Here is a 21,242-nt window from a genome sequence, read left to right as displayed (position 1 = left end):
TTTTATCTTATAGATTCTGTTTGGTACCTTTTGAGGCTAACTGCTAAGAAACTTAGCCAAATTTGTTGCCATACTGTAGGAATTGTATGGGATCTTGGACCATTCTGTCATTATTTAGTTTTTTTGTTTTTGTTTTTCGGGTTTTGGGGGTTTTTTTGGTTATTTTTGTTTGTTTTCTGTTTTGAGGCAGGGTCTCACTATGTAACATAGACTTGAATGAAACTCACTAAGTTGTCCAGACTAGCCTTTTTTTTATATAAATTTTTTATTAGAAAATAATCATTATACAGGGGAGATTCGTAGTAACAATTCTGATTAGACTTATATTGTACATTATTTACGTTGCCCACATTGTCTCTCCCCCTCTGCTTCCTCCCCACCCCACTTAAAGCAACTGCAAGAGGTTATTTGGTTCTGTTTCATATAGGTATTTGAAGTCCATCAACCATATACCATCACCTTAATCTCTCTCCATCACCCTCTTCCTTCCCACTAGTACCACCCCCACACATACCGTGCCTGTTTTTCAGTCCTGGTTTTTGTTATTAATATTTAAGTTAACGTTCAAAGGGGTGTCTCAATGTATGCCCTCCGTGGGTGTGCTTTACTTTGGTCTGTTCAATCCCTTCGAATACTCTCCCTTACCCCTTTACCTCCCTCCCCACCATTTTTCAAGTTTCCAGTACACATCCTTATATCTCTACCTTTACATCTTATGGTATGTGATATTACTGATGCTCTGTCATTCTCTTTTCCTTTCCCACTTTCCCCGAGTTCCATAGAGTAGTTCCACTGTTACAAACATTTGAGTTTGTATATGCTTGTTTTTGTATATATGTTTATCTTTGGCTCTATCTTCCCATATGAGGGAAAACATGCATCTTTTATGTATCTGATCCTGGATAACTTCACTTAGCATGATGCCCTCCAATTGTATCCATTTACCTTCAAACCCCATGTCATTATTCCTTGCAGCTGAGTAATACTTCATTGTGTATATGTACCACAATTTCATGATCCATTCATCAGATGTAGGGTATCTGGGTTGATCCAGAGCTTAGCTATTGTGACTAGTGCTGCAGTGAACATCAGTGTACAGGTGTCTCTACTGTATCCCATCTTACAATCTTTTGGGTAAATGCCTAGAAGCACTATCACTGGATCATATGGCAGTTCTATCTCTAGTTTTTTGAGCAATCTCCATACTGCTTTCCATAGTGGTTGTACTAAATTGCATTCCCATAAGCAGTGTATAAGGGTTCCTGTTTCGCTGCATCCTCACCAGCATTTGTTGTTGTTATTATCCTTGATTATGACCATTTTAACTGGGGTGAGATAAAATCTAAGTGTTGTTTTGATTTGCATCTCTTTTATAGCCAGGGAAGCTGTACCTCTTCCTTTGAGAATTCCCTGTTTAATTCATGTACCCATTTCTTCATTGGGGTGTTGATTCTTTAGGAGCTGGCCTTGAACTCTCAATCCTCCTGCCTCTGCTGCTCTAGTGGTGGTATTACAGAGGGCTGGGCTTACAGGTGCCACCATGCCTGGTTTATTTATTTACTTTATCAATCACTCATGCTTTTTGGAATGAAGCAGGCTTTTTTGGAAATAGTTTCACAATTCCAGATTCATTAGCACCAGGCTTTAACTCAATGTACTCAATATCTATAGCTACTGAAAAAATTCTTAATTTGGACATTTTTTGTTTTTGTTTTTATTAATCTAAATTAATTATACAAAGGGGTTTCATTGTGATAGTTCCATATGTGCCTACAATATACTTTGTAATTCACCCCCTTTATTATGCTTTCCTAACCTTCTCCCATCCTCCCCCATTTTTAAACAATATTTAGTGGATTTCGTTGTACTGTCTTTATATATGTCTATACGATCATGTTCACCCCCTGGTATCCTTCCTTTCTGCCTCTCCACTCCTCTGGTTCTCTCTGCCATACAGTACCCCTTTTACACTCATGTCCCATTTTAGGCTTTTTTTTTTTTTTTAATAGAACTGGGGTTGAACTTGAAGACTTAGGGTTACTAGCCAGGCATGTTACCACTTGAGCCATGTCTTCAGCTCTTAGTTACTTTGGGGTAGGGTCTCATGTTTTTGCCTGGGCTGGCCTGGACCAATATCCTCCTATTTATGCTGCTAGGAGGTAAAAGACCTCTACAGCCAAGCCCTTAAAAATCTTTATTTGTCTCTCACAGGTCATAGAGAAGAGATACTTTTTAAGAGAAGGCAATCAGGTTAGTATCTATCTTCTCTTGATAAAGTGGGTTCTTAAATTTGGAGAAAGATGATTTCTAAATTTATTTTCAGAAGTGGTTTTAAAAAGTTGGTAAAAACCCTCTGTAGGCAGAAGCAACGTATTTTCTTCTTTTCTGTTAAATACAAAAGGAAAAATCAGAGCAAAGGTAAAATAAGGATCTTAGATACAAGAATCTAGGGATAAAGTTATATTAGAAAATAATAGAAGAAAACCATTTGCTTGAGACTTCAAAGGTTTATGTCCAGAGTCTATAACAATACAGGTAATTCATATAAAAGTCCACATGGTTATTTTACAAGTTTCACCTTCATTTTTCTGATTTAGATGCACTGTTACCAATTTTTTGGCAAATGTTTTCCGTTTTGGTAGAATTTTTTATTATTTAATATTTTATGGTTTTCTGAGGAAAGCCTCAGAAAGACAGGCTGGCATACAGAAAACAGAAAACAAAGGAAAAATTGTATTGGCATTTGAACTCTTCCTGCTTGAAACTTAATGTGACTTTTTTTTTTTTGTCTACAGATTCCAGGCTTTCCTGATCGGAAAAGATTTGGGGGAGGAATGTTCAAGAGCCTTCATTATGACTGAATATACTCATCCTTTTGAAGCGAGCAAACAGTGGCAGTTTTCGCAGCTTTCCTCTTGTTGTGTCAATTTTTAACACCTTAAAACATCTTATTAAGCATCTTAAAATGCTACCCTTTAGCCTCACCCTTCAATGAAAAAATGAAAGGAAGCGACAAAGTGGGAGGTCCAAACCCAAACTTTGTTCCTGTCCTCTGTGTTCCTCACCTCTCTTCTGTCCCTGTTTATAGATTGTATAAAAGCCTTGCGGAAATACGAGATTTTGTCACAATGATGCAGTAAATGAGCAATGACAGAGTACTGCAGAGAAAATTTGCTCTTGCCAGGAACTGAAGGGTTTTTATGGGTCTGTAATTTTCCCACACTCATTGCTGAAGGCTTAATTAAGTGCTTCAAAACTTTATCTCTGTTGTTTTACCTTCTTAAAGGGAAATGTTAACCAGTCCTGAGTTGTCCACCCCAAATAATCTCTGTCATTTTCAAAAGAAGCCAAATGGCGTTATTTAATTGTCTCTACCCTCATTACACACAGGAATGCCTAAGAATAGCAACCCTTGTCTCCCTCTTCTCTCCCTTACAAATGGCTTGGTGGCTAAGAGAGTTGGACTAATAGCTGTAGTTAAATATAAATAGAGATTAATAATACATAAAGAGCAGTACTATCAGAAAAGAAGAATTATGCAAAAAATTGACAGTTTCTTCACTCTTTAGGTTGTAACTGTCTGCAGTGTCTTACTCTTTTCCGTTTGGAAATAAGTAGGGTGAAATGCAAAACCTGCACAAGTGCTGTAAGAGAGATTTACAGCCTCTTTGATATTTACCTTTTTTAAGAAAATTTAACTCCTGAAATATCCCTTTAGCTATAGTCAGCAAACTAAGAATATGATTCTTATCAACAGTGTATTTATGGGAAAAAGTAATAATAAGTTCCACAGCAACACATTTAATGAATTATGAACCAGGATTGTTGGATTTCATAATCACTAAAAATTTTAGGGGTGTATATATGCATAATTGTTCAACTTTTTTTTTGGTACTAATGCTGAACTCAGGAGCGCGTGCTTGCTAGCATTATCTGCCACTTGAGCCATTCCTCCAGTCCCATCATTAGTGTTTTAACCATCTTTTTTGCTTGTTTAATTCTCTTTGCCCCAGTTCTTCCTTAATATATAAACTGGTTTCAAAAACTATAATTTTCTACCACATTCAGCACCTTATATCTATATTCTCTTTTTCTCTCTGCTGCAGATAATCTGCTCCCCTAATTTTGTTCCATATTAGAAAAGTAAGAATAATAAATACACAGTTTCAATTCTTATTTTAAAATGAGATAAACACTAAATTCATTTTCTGTGCCATTTTAATTAAATTTTGGAAGTACTTTAAAAGTCAAGATATTCTGAAAGAGGATATTAAAATAAGAATGTTAGTGAGTACTTTTGGAAAAACAGTCTTGAGAATTTGAAAAGACATTTTTAAGGTACTTTTCATTAGCTGAGCTATTATCCGGTCTTTCTTCACTTCCTCACTGGTTTCTCTTTTGACATGGAGCTATGTAAATCATTATCTGTATGTGGAATTTGGCACAAGTATGGGAATATAGTTCAATGGTAGTGCACTTGTCTGGCCTGTGTGAGGTCCTGGATTTGATCCCCAGCACTACAAAAATAAAAGATTAAATTAAAATTTTAAAAATAAGCTAAAACCCATTCTTTCCCTCTCCTTTCTTCCTTTTTTCTTTAATTAAAAAAAATCCATCCCAAATTTATTTTCCCCTTTATTAAAAAATATAAAAGTGGACTAGGGTTATAGCTTAGTGGCAGAGTACTTGCCCTGGGTTAGTTCCCCAGCACCAAAAGAAAAAAAGTAACCAATTAATGATGATGCTAGGGTCAATATTGAAAAATTAACAGTATTCCTCAACTCCATGTCTTCTTGCTACCAATTTAATTCTCTTAATTATAGTTTTCTAAGAAAAAAATAATATATTATCTAAGGTAAATTTGCTGCATTTTTAGCAAAATAAAGGTATTTCCCAAAATGAATTTTATTGGCCAGACTTCTTCAAAAAGAATGTTTTTGAAGTATAGTTTTTAAAGAATTAGTCATAAAATTGCTATTAGATGCTAAACAAGTATAAATACCAAAATAGTTCTTTAATGTATTAATTACTTAAATCTAAATTTTCTTACCTGCTTGATGGGTCAAATTGCTATCAATAGAAATTTTTTTCTCCCCTGTATAATTTAGAGTTCTAAACCAACTTTCTCTCTCATTGTAGAGGTAACCAGGCATATAAGAATTCATCTGTCCCTCAGGTGCTCAATACCCTTGGCTGGAATTCAATTATGGATTTGAACTGCTGTCTTCATCTTAATGCTGATGGGTTTTAGGACACACTTGCAAAATGTTGCACCTTGGCATTTGAGAAAACAGCAGAAGCAGGAAGGTCAGTCACATCTCCCACTTGGCCCTGCTATCCTAAAGCAACTATAAAAACTAGCTGACTTTCCCATAAGGGAAAGGTCACAAAACCTTTATTCCAGGTATTCTCCCTACACTCAGAGGAAAGAACTTCCTTGTTCTCAAAAACAGAGATACCAAGAATCTGAACCAATAGGCCTTACCTATTTGTTCATTACCATTAGACACGCCCTTCTGTCTTCCAGTCATGTTTCTGCACAACTGTCCTGTAAAAATACACAGGTTTCCCCATTTCTTGGCGTCTTCAAACTTAAATAAATTTGTATGCTTAATCTGCCTTTTGTAATAGGCACCTCAGCCATGACTTTAGGCATAAATGAGAAATCTCTCTTCCCCTACAGTGCTCTAGGAAAAACTATTCCCAAAGGGATTGATCCATACTAGATTTAGCTCAAGTTCTCAGAATTCCCCATATTTGAGGCATTCATGGTATAATTCACCTGACCCACACTGCTGCTTTTGTGTCCATTTTGAAAATGGACTTCCTGGAACTGATGTTCTGGGCTATTGGATTGAGATGAAGAGCTCCTAATTGCTGCCATCATCAGTGTTTTTAAGTTTCAGTGGTGTGTCTATTAGCACCCAACGTAAGTAGGGCTTTGTATGGGTATTTAATAGATGGTGGTTTAATTGAGTTTTTAAAAGCCCAGGTAGCATCTTATTATAAGAAGTTTGGAGGTCTGACAGGATGTCTCTTATTGATTTAATACCTATTAAAATTCAAAGGAGGATACTGTTTGGGGTGAAAAGAGAAGAAAGTTAAAAATGCATTTCTCTGTTGTTGCAAGACTGAGCTAAATCACTGCAATGGGAGAGGAAAAGTTCCAGGATCTCAAATATTCCACAGTATGTTTGCCCATGCAAGATATGTGGGGCAGAACTTGCCAGGTCAGCTCCATCATGTAGAAAAAAGATGTGACTTCCAGTTATAGTTAATCTGCACCTCCATTTAAAAACTCAGATCAATTGCTTTCTACTTGAAAGTGTATAAAAATCTCCTGAAATGCTGGTCTAAAAATGCAGATTCTAGGATTTCATCTCTGCCCCCTCCCCTGCCCCCAACCTGATTCTATATATTTGCAATATGGCTGGGATTTTATTTATTTACTGGCAGTACTGGGGTTTGAACTCAGGGCTGAGCACTTGCTAGGTATGTGCTGTACTGCTTGAGCCACACCTCTAGCCCTTTTTCTCTGGTTACTCTGGAGATAGAGTCTTGCTTTTTTTGCCTAGGCCAGCCTGGGCTGCAATCCTGTTTTACACTTCCTGCCGTCACTGAGATATCAGGTGTGCGAAGCTTTTTACTTTTGAGATGGGGTCTCAGCTGTCTTTGAACTACAGTCTTACCAAATCTCAGCCTCCCAAGTAGCTAAGATTACAAGTGTGAGCTACCTGTGCCCAGTTTAGGAATAGACATACATCCACACGTACATATTTTTTTGCAGTACTAGGGTTTGAACTCGGGACTTTGCACTTGCAAAGCAAGCACTCTACTGCTTGAGCCACGCCTCCACTCCAGGATTTTATATTTTTTGACAGGCAAACTAAGTGATTCCCATGAAGGTATTCAGGATCTGGTGCTCTGAAAGACTAATAAACTCATAAAAAATACATAGATCGTAGACTCTGTACTTTATAACCAGCAGTATAACAGTTCATCTTTGGTTGCCTTTATATGAGCTCACCTTGGTAAACTGATATATTTCTGCCCTCTCAAAGCCACATAGGCCAAGGTGAACATGAGGTCACACCACCTATTGGCAAAACAAGAAGTATTTGTCTTTAGTGTACTATCATTTTTGTTGCTACCACTTCTTTCCATGTATAGCTGTTTCTAATGCAAAGATAGCTATTTCTAATCAGTGCCTTGCCATCTTATACATACCTCCTCTCTTATGCCATGTTTGTTTTCTCAGCCGGTTAGTTACAAAAGACCAGCTTTACCAAGGTTGTCAATAAGTAATGATGAAGAACACAACCTCAAAACTCCAACCAAGGTGTAATGCCTTGCTTAATGCTATCTTTTTCTTAGAGAGATCTGTGCTGGAGTCTGTATCCTCTAATCCCATCCCGGAGTGATTGCTCTGTGAGCAACCACTCTACTTCTCATGACCCTATAACAATCCCCAGCTTTCTGGAAGTAATGTTTTCCATTTTCATGGTGAGGTGTCTTCAAATTGGGATAAGTACATTTAAGCATAGATAATTCTAAAGGAATCATTTTCCAGATCCCTAATTTACATTTGTATCTATTTTAAAACTGAACTACTTATGAATGCAGCTCAATACTAGTTCTCGCTTCCCACCTCTACTTCCATACTCACCCTTTTCCACTGCTGAAAAGGAACAACTCACTTGTAGTACAATAGTACTATGGCATATTGCCCTAGGGTGTAAATGTCTTCCAGATGCCAACAAAAGGATAATTCTAATGTTTGTTTTATTTAAGGACTTTGCCTGTCCCCATGATTATTTTTAAGCATATATAATATGCATATATGAAAATGTCACAATGAAACCCATTATTCTGTACAATTAATGCATACTAATAACAAAAGACAAGATCTGAAAATATTAAAAGGCAGTCAACAATTTTTAAAAAAATAAAAGCAGTACTCCTCAAAGCAAAGAGAATTTGGTAAGAAATAGCCAAGGTTGTGGCACATTCTTTTATGACAAGACTTTTGTCTGGTCTACAAATATGAAAAAAAAAAACCCTCAAAAATGACTATACAAGTCATGCTTGGTGGTACATGCCTATAATCCCAGTACTCGGAAGGCAGAGGCAGGAGAATCAAGTTAGAGGCCAGCCTGGGCTACATAGGAGGCCCTATCTCAAAGAAATAGTTAAAAAATTATTAGGCAGAGGTATAAAAAAAATAGCATGTTTATTTCCCCAGTCCTTGATGAGTAAATGAGTTAGGTAAAGTACCTCTCAGTGAAAGTGTAATGTTTAATTAAAGTAAATGATTCCAACAGCTGGGTAATAAAGCCTTTTTCACTCAGGTTTCCAATTATTTCAGCACAAAGAAGAATCTAATTGAGTTGCTCACTTATAGATAATTAAAATCCTATTTCCAGAAAAAAAATTATCTTTTGTATTTAATAATTATCCAAATGTATAATATCTACAGAACACTGTCCTAGAGAAGATTCCTCCAGTCTCAGATCTGGAGAGTGAAACAATTGCTGATAGCTGTCTGGAAATGCAATGAGAGAAGGCTGAAGGGTTTTTGTTTCTGTTTTGAAACAGGATCTTGCTCTGTTGCCCAGGATGATCTCAAACTCCTGGGCTCAAATGATCCTCCAGCCCAGCTTCAGCCTCCCCAGTAGCTGGGACCAGAAGTGCACACCATAGCATTCAGAAGGCTGGAGGTTATCACCACTTACTGCTCTTGTTTTTGGTCCTACCCCCACTGCCTGTTGTCTGAGAATTTGGACTTTTACTCTGGAGCTTCTAAAGGGTAAAGCTCCTGTCTTGTCTTGTAGGAATCTGTGAGAGGCAGACACCTGCTCTCCCTGATTCCTGCTGCTTTTCTACTTCTCTGCCTTACATGTTCCCCATATTGGTTCACCAAATCCATCTTGTTCGGCCTGGCTCTAGCCACTTTGCTTTGCTGCTCACTATGTTGATACACTGTGACTGCTTTGCTTCAGTATGCCTTTGGCTTCTCCCTACACACAATCTACTCCTTCTGAGGGTATCTCTTAGGATGCTAATGATCCTGTCCAGGAGGTCACCTCTGTTTCCCCTGCTTCAAATGCCTGCCAAAACTCCCCTTCTGGAAAGGCTTCCCTAACTAGCCCCCTCCACTCTGCTAAGTTTAGTCACACTACCCTAAACACAATATACTGGATGCACTGCACTTTCACTTTTCTGACTTTGTACACACTGTTTCCTCTGCACACGCCCTGTTTTATTGTTTTGTTTTTGTTTTTACCTCAAACCCTGTCTATCCAACTCTCATTCTATGTGATGTGGCTTAGTTGTCATTTCCTCTGGGAAGCCGTCCCTGCCCCTGCTAGTCTGGGCTAGGTGCCCCCTTCTCATGACACCCTGGGCTCTTCACTGTCTCAACATTGTTGTAATGGTCCTCAAAAATTGCTAATAAATGAATGAATGGGTACTAACATTAATTAAAATGGAAACCCACTACATGTTTTCCACTGTTTTCTTATTCTCATATTATCCTCTTGATGTACAAGACCTGGCACATAGTAATTTTGAAGCAAATACTTGTTTTATTCAATCGTTGTTGCAAAAATAGAAAAAGGTGGGATATAAGCACCTAGGAGGAATCTCTAAAGTCTGGTAATAGGTTAATTAAGATTTAAATCTTTTCAGGCCCAGTCAACAATCTGTTACCGCTTTCCTACTCCTTCAGAAGTCTTTCACACCTTAAGAAAGAACTGAAACACCTCTTAAATTTGCCTTCAAAACTGGCATGGTAGAAAGAACACAGAAAGTTTATGGGAAAACAAAGCAGTAAAGCTTTTCCTTTATCTTTTATTGACTTCTGTTCATTTTTTCCTTCTTTTTGGAACCACCATTGTCCAAAATCAATAGAGATTCAAGACCCAAGATACTCATAAACTCCGATATGTAAAAGATATCTTCCTTGAGTTTACCTTCTACTTTGAGTCTGCATACTGCACAGATAGTGAAGACTTAGCCTCAATACCACAGGGGCCTCCACCCTTGCTTTCTCCCAAGTTTTCATATAAATTTCAGAAATGCTAACATAATACCACAATGTCATCTGTCTATGCTGACTTATGCTGAGGTGTCCTGTAAATTGCCTGTCCACAGGCATCAATCCACACGTATGTTACTTGTTTTTGTCATCATGGCCCCTTTAGTCTGGCCCTCTGTGAGGAACACCTCACTCATAGACAAATCCTCCTGCTGCTACTACAGTATGCTATAGCCTGAGGGCCTGAAGGTCGCTTAGACCCATTATATCTAAAGGTGAGGGTCTCAAATGGGCAGCCTGTAGCCATTTCAAACCTGCACATGTTTTTTGACTATAAGGTTGAATCATTTATCACTGCTTAACAAACTACCCCAAAACTTACTAGTGTAAAATATGCCATTCTATTAGCTCACAATACTTGGTCAGCCATTTGGGCTGAGTTTAACTGATGGTTATTCTGTTGACCTCAACTGGGATCAAACAAGTATCTGCAGTTACCCAGCTGGCAGCTAGATTGCCTCCTTCATATGTGTGGTGGATAGTGTTGGGCTGATGGGTATCCCCTGGACCCCTAGAGGCTAGTATTGCTTCTTTGTAAATTGGTCTGAGGCTACAGGAAATGGACAATTCTTAAGGAACAAGCACTTTTCAAGCCTCTGTGTCATGTTTGCTAAGATTCAAAGAAGAAAAGTCTCCATCTCTCCCTTTTCTTTTGGCTCTGTGTAGCCCAGGTTAACCTGAAGCTCTCTTTCCTACCTCAGCTTCTTAATGCTGGGATTACAGAAGTCTACCACCACACCCAGCTAAGACTCTCTTGAAGGGAGAAACAACAAAGCCACATTCAAGGGAGCACAAGTACAAGATAGAAAGAGTTCCAGCTTTTTGATGTGTGTGTGCAATTTACTATATTTCTTCATTCTGCCTTCTCTCCCTCCCTCCTTTTCCTCCTTCCTAGGAGAATCCTGACATGTCCTAAGTCAAATTATAGATCAGAAAATAGAGGAGGAAGAGAATGAAGCCATTTTAACATTTCATGGTTAATCAACAAAGAAAAAGAAAAAAACTCTTCTAAATTCCTCGCCTGAGTGCTGAAGATCATCCCTGAAGGCCACATTGCATTCCAGTTTTGAACCATCCAATAAAAGATTACACACTCTTTTTTACATAAATAGCAAAAACTCTTTATGGACTAACCTCCTATCCTAGGACCTTGCTCACTTCATGTTGTCCTGCCCCTCTTATTAGTGTAGGTTCAGTGTAAACAGTTTATGTTTTATTATAAAACAACCTAACCCTTTAGGTCCTGTGGACATCTTTCCAACTGCTTTCTAGCTATGCTGGTGGTAGCTAGATTCTAGAACCAGTCCTTCACCTTTTGACTAGCATCTGTGCAGCTCAATAAACCCTTTATTTTCAGAGCTCTCAATCTCAAGAGTTTAATATTCCCATTCTTTTGCCAATGTTTAACAATTGGAGCTCTGAGGCCTAGAGGTGGAGCTCAAATGATAAAGTGCCTAATAAGCACAAGGTCCTGAGTTTAAATCCCATACAGCACACACACACACAAAAAGTGGAACTTCATTTTATCATGAAAAATCACCTAGACTACTTTTCTCATTTATAGTGCCCTCCTGGTCTGTTGCCTTTGAGCTTGTGAATACAGCTCCCACTACAAAATTTTTTTTTAAATTAAATGAGATAATGTGAGAAAACCTGCCACAAGCAAGCACTCAATTTATGTTCCTTACTGAACATCACTAGCCAAGAAGTTGCTACCTTCCAATGACTAAGTAGAGTCACCAAGATGAAGCGTAGGAAAACCCTGTAGAAGAGAGCTGGAGACTAAGCCCTTGGTCTGACTTTAAAGGGATTAAAACATTACGAAACAAAATTCTTAAAGGCTTCTGAAGAAAACTAGTCCATCTCAGGCAGCTCTGTGGAAATACGTGGGTTAGATCACAGTTCATTTCTCACTGCTCTTTAGGGTGATCTGAACACTCTGTCCTGTTCATTACTTCTTGACCTGAGCTAGACAGTGAGACTCCTCTGCTACATCCAGCACACACTAACTTCCAAGTTCCTTTGCCCGATAGCTTTAAATTCCCTGCCTTTTGTAAGAAGCTTCCTTCTTTTAAGTGGAACAATTAATGGCCAATATTTACCTCAGGTGAAGAGGAACCAGACCTCTGCAAACTCTTTTAGAAACAACCTGGGTTTAATAAAAAAACAAAAGCAGTTGTGTAAGAAGTTTAGCTATAAACTTGCTGTACTTTCTCCTTTGTATCTCAGTTAGGCAATTCTTCTGGCTACCTGAGTGACCTGTTGACCAAGGAGAGATAGTGAAATAGTGGGAACAAAAACAGCCAGAGAGTGAAACAGAAGCATTTTGGCTTCATACTCTCTCTGGCCTGGGTTTCTTGAAGTCATCACACTTGCAGCTGAAGAATGGCAGAGTTGAAGGTAAGAAACCATCTGGCTGGGGCTTGGATTAAGACCAAAGGATTTGGCTAGGGATGTAGCTCCATGATAAGAGTTATGTGCTCAGTATGTGTGAATCCCTGGGTTCCATCTGCTCCACACCAAAGGGAGGAGCTTCTTCAGTTTCTGAGGACTCCTGAGTGTCAGAGTTGAAACGGACTTGGAGGGGGACCTGGTCCAAACCCCTGTGTTTAGAGGCTTCACCATAATGTCTGTGAGCATGGCTGGGACTAGGGATACAAGAATAGGTGATAAAAGAAAGAGATATTGGCCATCTCCTGCTTTTCTCATTTCAAATATTGTCTTTGGGGATCTGTGGACATCCTAAGGGCTTCTTTCCATCATGGACCCCTCTACTGTCAGACACGGTCCTTTAGCTGCAGATTCCTGGACTGCTTTAGCCAGCCAATCAGATATGCTTAATCTAGTCAGTTATTTTGAGGCTCAGAATCAGCGTTAGTCAGTATAAGAACTAGTACCATCTTGGGGAAATAATTCTTTCCCTATATTTAGCACACAATTGAAAAGTATGAGTGGGTTATTTACTATTAGGTGCTAGGTACTTTAACTATGAATTACTCATGTTGTAATCCTCACAATAAATGTAGGATGTAGATACTCTTGTTTCTATTTCTTCCAGTAAGGAAAGCAAAGCTCAGAGAGACTAATTGACTTGCTTAAGATCACTGCTGGTAGGTGGCGGAGACCACACTAGAACTGGGTTTGTCTGAATCCAAAACTCAGTCTCAAAAAAGTGCCTTCATGTCATGGAAAGGAGTGTGTCCCCAGTGTTTAAAACCATGCCTAGTACCTAGCCCATGCTTGTGTCAGTGCCCAACACATACAAGTAGAACTGCATAGAATAGCTAGAACCTTGACTCAAGACTGGGTGGGCCATACCCCTCCAGGTTTTTTCCCAGAATGCAGCAGTTGAAAATTGCTTCAGGCACTTTGCAGAGATGATTCAAAGCCTGGTTGGCACAGCCTCCCCATGGGGTGCCTCCAAGGAATTCTACAGCTCTGTGAAATAGAGTTCCAAAGCCACCAGGGTAGATGACATGAATTTAATATAATGATATTTAATATTCACACAAATCCTACATGTAATAATCTAGAAGTTTGTTCAAAAAAAATTTTTTTTTTCTGAGACATGATCTCACTACATATCCCAGGCTGTCCTCAAACTTGCAATCCTCCTGCCTTGGGCTCCAGAGTACTGGGATTACAGGTATGCCCCACATTTATTCTCAAAAACATATACAACTACCACTTTAAAACTCACTTTTACAAGTAGAATACACACTTTCTGATTCTTCTTGTCTGGGATGACCATGATGACAGGACACTGCACTCTAGCCAACCATGGTTTGCAGGCAGCAGGTTCCCCTAGCACAGTGCATATCAGGGGTTGTTTTGTCAAGTAAAGCCTGCCATAAAATTCTGAGTGGATCTCTGGTTCTACAGGTTTTCATCCTGCCACATTCAGCCCAGTGACAGAACAGGCTTGCCACCACAAGTTTGTAGGATCTCATCCCTATGTAAGAAGGAGAAAATTCAATCTGCCAAACAAAAGCCAGTTATGCCACAGGCTACAGAAACATGGGAAGAAGTGAGGTCTGCCCCTCCAAGAATTCAGCAAACAGATGCACAAGACAGATGCACCCCAGTATCAGAGAAGTATTCTGAACACCTACAAATACATTGAAAAAAACTTCATTATTTTGTATGAAATAGTACAAATTCTAATATGTAGGATATTTGTTTACATATAAATCAATGCATTCTAAAGCAAAATAATGGGAGATTAACCAATATATTCTGATTAGCCTTTATATAAATAAACTGTCCCATGATTGATAATGTACTTTGTCCATTATACTGGTTTATAATTTTCTTAAGAAAGATGTAATTAGTTTTTGAGCATGTAGTTACTTTGCAAATTTTTATTTTTTGCTTACTAACATTAAGCTTTCTCCATTTTCAATGTGTACATCCTTTAGAGAAGTGTCTGAATAAAATTTTAGATAAAATAAAAAGAAAATTGCTCCAAAGCCTTTCAACTGATGTTGAGTTTGAAGAATCAAACAGCTCCCTTATTAAAAGGCATCCTGGAAACACTCAACACCAGAGTAAGGAGCTGATTTCTTTATCTGTATGCCTGTCTAAGTGTTAACTCTCATTCTTTCATACAGCAAATATCATGTCTAGTGTATAATACAATGAGTTAATGTAGGATAGGAAATGACTCTGGGCTAGATAGCGTTAAAAGGAACTTCCTGAAGGAGAGTGTTCTTGAGAGCAAAGTAGGCCTTGGTAGAGTGAAAAAAGATGGTGCCAGAGGAAGCAGCATGTACAAAGATACAAAATATGCAGAAAGATCCCTGCATGCTCTAGTATTCCAGTGTTTTAGCCAAACTTTTGTTGCCAGAGGGACAGACAAATGAATATATCCAGGAAGTGGTTGGATGTATTGATCTAGATCTCAGGGGAGTGGGAGGGCAAAGGGAATAGATACAGGGTAATCATGCTAATGGCAGTAGTTGAAGTTTTGACAAAGGAGACAGAAAACTTTATTTTCTGATAAATTTCAGCAGGGGTTGGTAACATCCCTACCATTTGTAAATAAATCATATTTAAAATCCTATCCTGCTGCAGTTTTTAAGCAACTTATTATTCAAAGCACCACCACACTAATGTAAATTGTATGCTAGTCTTTGTTCTTTCAAAGGCATTCCCAGCCTGCTGTCTAATCTTTAGAAGAAAAGGTTAGTTCCAGAGGTCAGGAATCTAAACACAGAAAGGAAGGTTGCATCATATCCATTCTAATCAATAAACATTATGCAACTTTTAAAAAACGTGTCTCATCTTTTCCCCTCCTTTTAATGGCTATGCCAACACAAAACCTCAAACAAAACCACATTTACATAAAAACACATCTGAGGAAGAAAATTCAAAAGAAAAAATAATAAAATTAAATTGAAAATGTACTACCCTATGTTTTTGTGTAAGTCACTTCACTTCTCCAAGCCTTGCTTCCCTCATTTATAAAATGAAAAGCTGGTTTTACATGCAGACTCTGCTCCTGCCCACTAGCTTTGGGTCTGAAATTATTCTAATGATTACCCAGAGATGGAACCACCTGGCCTACATAATTAGTTTCCTTTTGCTACTATAACAACCACAAATTTACTTGCTTTAAACAACACAAACTTACTCTCTTATGAACTATAAGAGTGTAAGAACTATAAGAGAGGTCAGAAGTATGAAATCAGTTTCACTGGGGTAAAATCAAGGTGTCAGCATGGCTGGTTCCTTCTGGAGGCTCTGTGGGAGAATCTGTTTCCCTGTCTTCTCCAGCTTCTAGAGGATGCCCACATTACTTGGTTTGTGGTCCCTTCCTCTGTCTTCAAAGTACATCATTCAGATCTGCTTCTGTCATCACTTCACCTTTTCCTCTTCTGCAGTCATATCTCCCTCTCTTCTGTCTTAACCTGTTAACTTGTAATTGGGTTTAAAGTGCACCCAAATAATCAGGAATACCCCTTTACTTAATTGCATCTACAAAAGTAAGATTTTTCTGGTGTTTTAGGCAACGCTCTCAGGTACCAGGGACTAAGACATATCTTTCAGGGCCATTATCTAGCATATAGTAATAGTCTGCAAGTTTCCCTAACAATCTATACTCTGTTTTCCTTTCAAGGTTAACTAAAAATACTAGACTCTGCACAGGAAAAATAGGTAGAAGTAGCTCCATCTCTACCCTGACTTTTCTCTCTTTCCTTCATGACCAGTAAAAGGAAGTGAGGTGTACCATCTGCTCATCCCATCAGGTGTTACCTAGACTCTGACTCAGGAGAAAACACCTCATAAAACTACTCTGACAAGTTAATCATATCCTGGAGGCCAGATGAGAATTAAAAAGCTGTATGCTAGTGAGCAGCCAAAGAACTGATGGTACTAAAATCACATGGACCTCAGTAATTTATTCTTTCATTTAGAAAGTAGGCAAATAATTCTCTTGGAAAGAAATAAAATCATATTTTTATGTAGAATCAAGTTATTCAGAAATCTGAACTGAAGAAAACACATAAACATACTTGCTTAACATCAGATTTTATTTATTTCATTTTTGGATAAGGTATATCTTAACATAACCACTGAACCAGCTGGAGTTGAGTGCTTAAATTTTTCACAGCTGAAGAAAGCACAGTTCAGATTCTGTCCTCAAAGCTGTAAGAAGGCAGCTGCAAAATACAGTCTCCTCAATTCAGTTGCCTTTAGCAGTAAGAGACATGGCATTTTAAAGCTCTAATAAACTCATCTGTAATTTTGCTCTCAGAGATTTAGGAAAAACAACCAAGTCAATAGTGACTCAGCAATTTCCACCCTCCTCTAGAGCCAGCATACTAAGATGGAGACATGGACTCAGAATTCACACCTTCTCAGAGCCTGGGTGGCTTCCTTCCAAACCACCAGCTGTTCTCTCTGCTTTCCTTTCTTTTTCTTTTTCTTTTTTTTTTTTAGAGCATACCCTGAACCAAATGCTTCAAAATCACATATACTAACTCTTATTTTTCCATGTGCCAAACACACATATAGCTTCTGTTCTGAGGCCAGCAGTTGCAAAAAATGGGGAAGGTTAATGAGCAAATCCACCCGGGCCTGCCAGAAACCTCAGCTGATCTGGGCAGCTCTCAAATCTTCCTTCATCCTTACAGATATGAACAATGCAGCAGCTGCACAAAGGGCAGGCACTATAATACTCAGTGGCTTCAATCACAGGCTGGCCTAAAATTCCATTTTACAGAATTGAAGATAATTTGGGGTCATTACTGATTCCCAGCAGTTTGAATTCAGTCCTATTGATGGTGAGCTTGAGGTTCATTTTGAGGGAAGAAAATTGTATTCCATGGAGAAACAAGATATTGGATGGCCTCTGCCATTTCCCCAAAGATGGCTGCGGTTCCAAACTGCTTGATGCTGCTGTGAACAAATGTGGTTATAATATAGCCTGCTGGAATTTTTGTGTGTGATGATAAATTTTCAAACAGACAAAAAATTATGGGGGCTGTTGCTGTAATTCAATGGTAGAGAGCATGCTAACAGGCATAAGGCCCTGGGCTTAATCCCCCAGTCCCCAACCCCATACCCTCCTCGCCACCCCCCCCCAAAAAAATATGCCTGAAGGCAAAAGAATAATTTTACTTCCATTGCTTTCTAGGTCATAACATTTCACATTTCATATTCCTTCCAAATATAGACACTGATCACTCACACAACCAGGCGTGTTACATATAACTCATCCTTTCCCATGCTGCCAAGAACTCTGGAGGCCCTACCCTCCACCCACATTCAGCCTTCTTATATCTCTTAAAGAGCTGTGCTCAGATGGTGGCATTTCAATCACCCAGTAAGGCTTCACTCTCCTTAGTCTGGTCTAAAATCAATTGGTGTTTAAGTTAGAGCAAAGAGGGTTCTAATCCTACTTACCACAGCAAACATACTAATAGAACTGGCTCCAAGTGGAAACTGGATAGCTTCCATGGGCCAAAGTTCAGGGTACACGAGGTAAATAAAACTGACTTGGTCTCAGCCTTCATGAAACTTATGGGAGAGCAAAGAAGCCGGACAGACCTATGACAAGAGTGACTTGTGTTAAACATTGCAAGAGTAAGTCTCAAAAGGACTGGGGCATGGTTCAAGTGGTAGAACATTTGCCTAGCAGCACAAGGCCCTGAGTTCAATCCCCAGAACCATACTAATAATACTAATACTAATAACAGTAATAATACTAATGTCTCAATTCACACTTGCTGAGCAGGAGCACCAAAATGCTGCAGAATCTGCTGGCTCTTCATCAAATTGCACAGAGGATCATGGTACTGTCTCATGCAGGCATTTTGAAAATAAAGTTCAGAGAAACAAAAGCTATTTCAGGAGGATAATGAAATTCCAATGCATCTAGAGAGTAGTGAAACTTGATGCCATCCTGTATAGAGCTACCATAGTTCTTACAGTTGGTGGAACAGCATATGCCATGTGTCAGCTGGCTATGGACTCGTTTCCCAAGCATCAGGATTGACTTAAAACTAGCAATCCTTGTTCCATTTTATTCAGTTCTCTGTGGACCAGTAATCTGAGAAACAGCAGAGCTCTTCTTTGGGGATCAATATGTATTGACTTATACCAACTGCCACCAACAAATCATTCTTTTACCATAGAGGGAAAAAAAAGTAAATGTCAAGGGATCCCCATAATTTACCTTGTTAAGAAACTTGTTAAAGTTTTCCTAATGGATATAGAGCTAAGAGATGGCAAGAACAGTAGCTTCACTGTTCCATTCTGAAAAAGATTCTGGGCTGGCACATTTACTGAAAGCCACCCCTATCTTAAACTTCCTTTTCAAGTATCCACACAGGTACAAATACATATACAAGTGCTCCATAGATGAGCCAGATGACATAGGCTTCTTCCTGCAGCAAAGCTAGTTTGGAAAGAGCTCTCTGGCAAGGATTTTACTGTCAGTTTAGGTAAACACACCTCTTCCAAGTTGCTTTTTTTTTTTTTCAAAGTTAGGGAAGGGGATTGGAGCCCCAGGGAAGTTGTAATCTAGGTTCAGCAAGATCCTACTAATCTTGAGTTGGAATTCACAGATGGAACCAGAAATGAAAAGCATGTAGCTGGGTGCCTGTGGCTCACACCTGTAATTCTAGCTACTCAGGAGGCAGAGATCAGGAGGATCATGGTTCCAAGTTAGCCCTGGGCAAATAGTTCACAAGACCCCATTTCAAAACTATCCAACACATAAAAGAATTGATGGAGTGGCTCAAGTGGTAGAACACCTGCCTAGCAAGTGTGAGGCCCTGAGTTCAAACCTCAGCACTGCCAAAAAAAAGAGAAAAGTTTGTAGATAGCGTAGGATCAATAAAAACAAGCCTATAAAACCAACCAAGTACATGCAGCTAGGGGTAGAGAAGTCCATGCAATATCCAGATATCCAGCATTATTCTTCTGATTAACTGCAAGTCTTTAAAATTCACACAAAGCATATTGTCTTTCCTAAATGACTCACACCCAAGACGTAGAAAAGATATTACATATGAAACATCATACACAAACATATGTCCACATAGAAATCATTACCTGCATAGATTGCCAATATTATGAAATGCACTTTAATTCCTGTTAATGATGGCATTTGTGTGTTTGTCACATGTAGTACCTTTCTGGATTTGGGAACGAATGTGCTTCAGAGGACCCTCGCTGTCCAGGTTCCCTGCCAGAAGGACAGGTAAGAGTGAATGGAATGCTTAGAGACCTCTGAATGCTTGGAGACCTGCATGACTAGCTCTCAGGTCCAACAAGGCTTTTCTAATTTGTCAGGTGAACTGTCTAGGAGTTTCGCAAGTCATTAGGACAATTGGGACACAGAACAATGACAATGAAAAGTTTAAAATTAGATTGGTAGTTACCTATGACAAAGCTCCCAACCCAAATTAGGAAGATTAACTGTTGGACTTTCAAGAGGTGCCCCCAAGTAGAGGGTTCAGGAGACTTCCTGGTAGTTCCCTCAAATAGCATAAGATATGACAATGATGAGAAAATAAGTTACTTTAGAAATGTGTAATAAAGACATTCACACCAGGCCCTATGCCCTTTTGAGTAGTGGCCTGCCATCATCTGCCCTTTTAATGATGTCCTAATAAATCTTTGTTTTCCCTAAAAAAACAAAAAAAAAGAAAAATGGTATTCACACCAGTGTTGGTTATAATAGCAAAACTATAGCAAACAAAAGTTTTTTTCAAAACTTTTTAAAGAATATTTCATGGCATGAAAAATGCTAATGATACAATGTTTCCTTTAAAAAAGAATGTTTCAATTATTATAGGATCACACATTCATGAGATTCCCATTTTGAGAATGAAAATGGAAAGAAAGATGCTAACATATTAACAATGGGTTATTTCTGGTTGGTATTATAATGATATCATATGTTTTATATATCCTCTACAATAAGCACAATCAAGGGAAAATCACAGTAAAACTTATGTGAGTATATGTGGATTGGCTGCGGTCATGTGCAGTGGCCCAGAGTGTTCCCATACAGGACACAATTCTCCCCTGATTTGGTTGATAGAAGGTAGGATGCTTTCTGTATAGAAGTAATTTTGTTTATTACCTCCTTTGTTTTAGAATAATCCTCAAGTCTGCCCCTACAATCTGTATGCTGAGCAGCTCTCAGGATCAGCCTTCACTTGTCCACGGAGCACTAATAAGAGAAGGTATAAAGACTGGATTAATTCTGACCTGTGGACTGCAGGAACTATGGCCAGAACCTTATGATGTCTCCTATCTAGTTCCTAGCCTTCCAGGACTACCCAAAGTCCATCTGGTGTACTGTGTTTTGGTCACAGTCTGGCATGACTGAGACTTGTCCCCATCTGGAATCAAGGGACTAGTCGGAAAGGGTGAGGGAACAGCTACATAGAGCCTGGAAAACACACAAGTCCAGTTCTGCTTACAAATTCTCACCAGGACTCAGAAGGAAATATTTCTCATACTCTGGCTTTCCTCCAAAGATTTCTCCAGTTGAGTTTTGGTCTTTGATTAACTTGATTTGTTTTTAGTGCATAGAGATTAAGTTACAATTGGAGAAGATTCAGAGCAATTTCTTACTCAGCTGACTAGGAGCATTCTTTGTGTGAAAATGGATAATCCAAGCTGGGGT

General features: G+C 38.8%; 2 protein-coding genes and 1 pseudogene across 4 annotated transcripts in view; all 3 read left to right on the top strand.

Moving 5' to 3' along the window:
• Rabl3 (RAB, member of RAS oncogene family like 3) overlaps nt 1–9,498 on the top strand; it is a 42,379-nt gene extending 32,881 nt beyond the window's left edge. Inside the window, exons 7-9 of one of the 2 annotated variants that reach the window (XR_012447964.1) lie at nt 2,212–2,250; nt 2,796–5,307; nt 8,596–9,498. Coding sequence is in view for 1 of the 2 variants with exons in the window: in XM_020155744.2 (XP_020011333.1) it covers nt 2,212–2,250; nt 2,796–2,861 (105 nt within the window). In the remaining variant the exon portion in view is untranslated. Of the gene's footprint in view, nt 1–2,211; nt 2,251–2,795 lie in introns of both variants that reach the window. The other variant, XM_020155744.2, reaches the window with a different exon arrangement.
• Hgd (homogentisate 1,2-dioxygenase) overlaps nt 5,177–21,242 on the top strand; it is a 48,994-nt gene continuing 32,928 nt past the window's right edge. The window contains exons 1-4 of one of the 2 annotated variants that reach the window (XM_020155742.2): nt 5,177–5,307; nt 12,326–12,496; nt 19,734–19,805; nt 20,708–20,796. In XM_020155742.2, the coding sequence (XP_020011331.2) occupies nt 12,482–12,496; nt 19,734–19,805; nt 20,708–20,796 (176 nt within the window). In that variant the 5' untranslated portion in view covers nt 5,177–5,307; nt 12,326–12,481. Of the gene's footprint in view, nt 5,308–12,325; nt 12,497–14,562; nt 14,644–19,733; nt 19,806–20,707; nt 20,797–21,242 lie in introns of those variants that run through there. The other variant, XM_074073241.1, reaches the window with a different exon arrangement.
• Nucleotides 14,650–19,725, top strand: LOC141423246 (cytochrome c oxidase subunit 7A2, mitochondrial pseudogene; annotated as a pseudogene).

Source organism: Castor canadensis, chromosome 5 (assembly GCF_047511655.1).
Source record: "Castor canadensis chromosome 5, mCasCan1.hap1v2, whole genome shotgun sequence".
Classification (NCBI taxonomy): domain Eukaryota; kingdom Metazoa; phylum Chordata; class Mammalia; order Rodentia; family Castoridae; genus Castor; species Castor canadensis.
The sequence above is the reverse complement of the archived record's forward strand: the minus strand, read 5'-3'. Positions and strand labels throughout refer to the sequence as shown.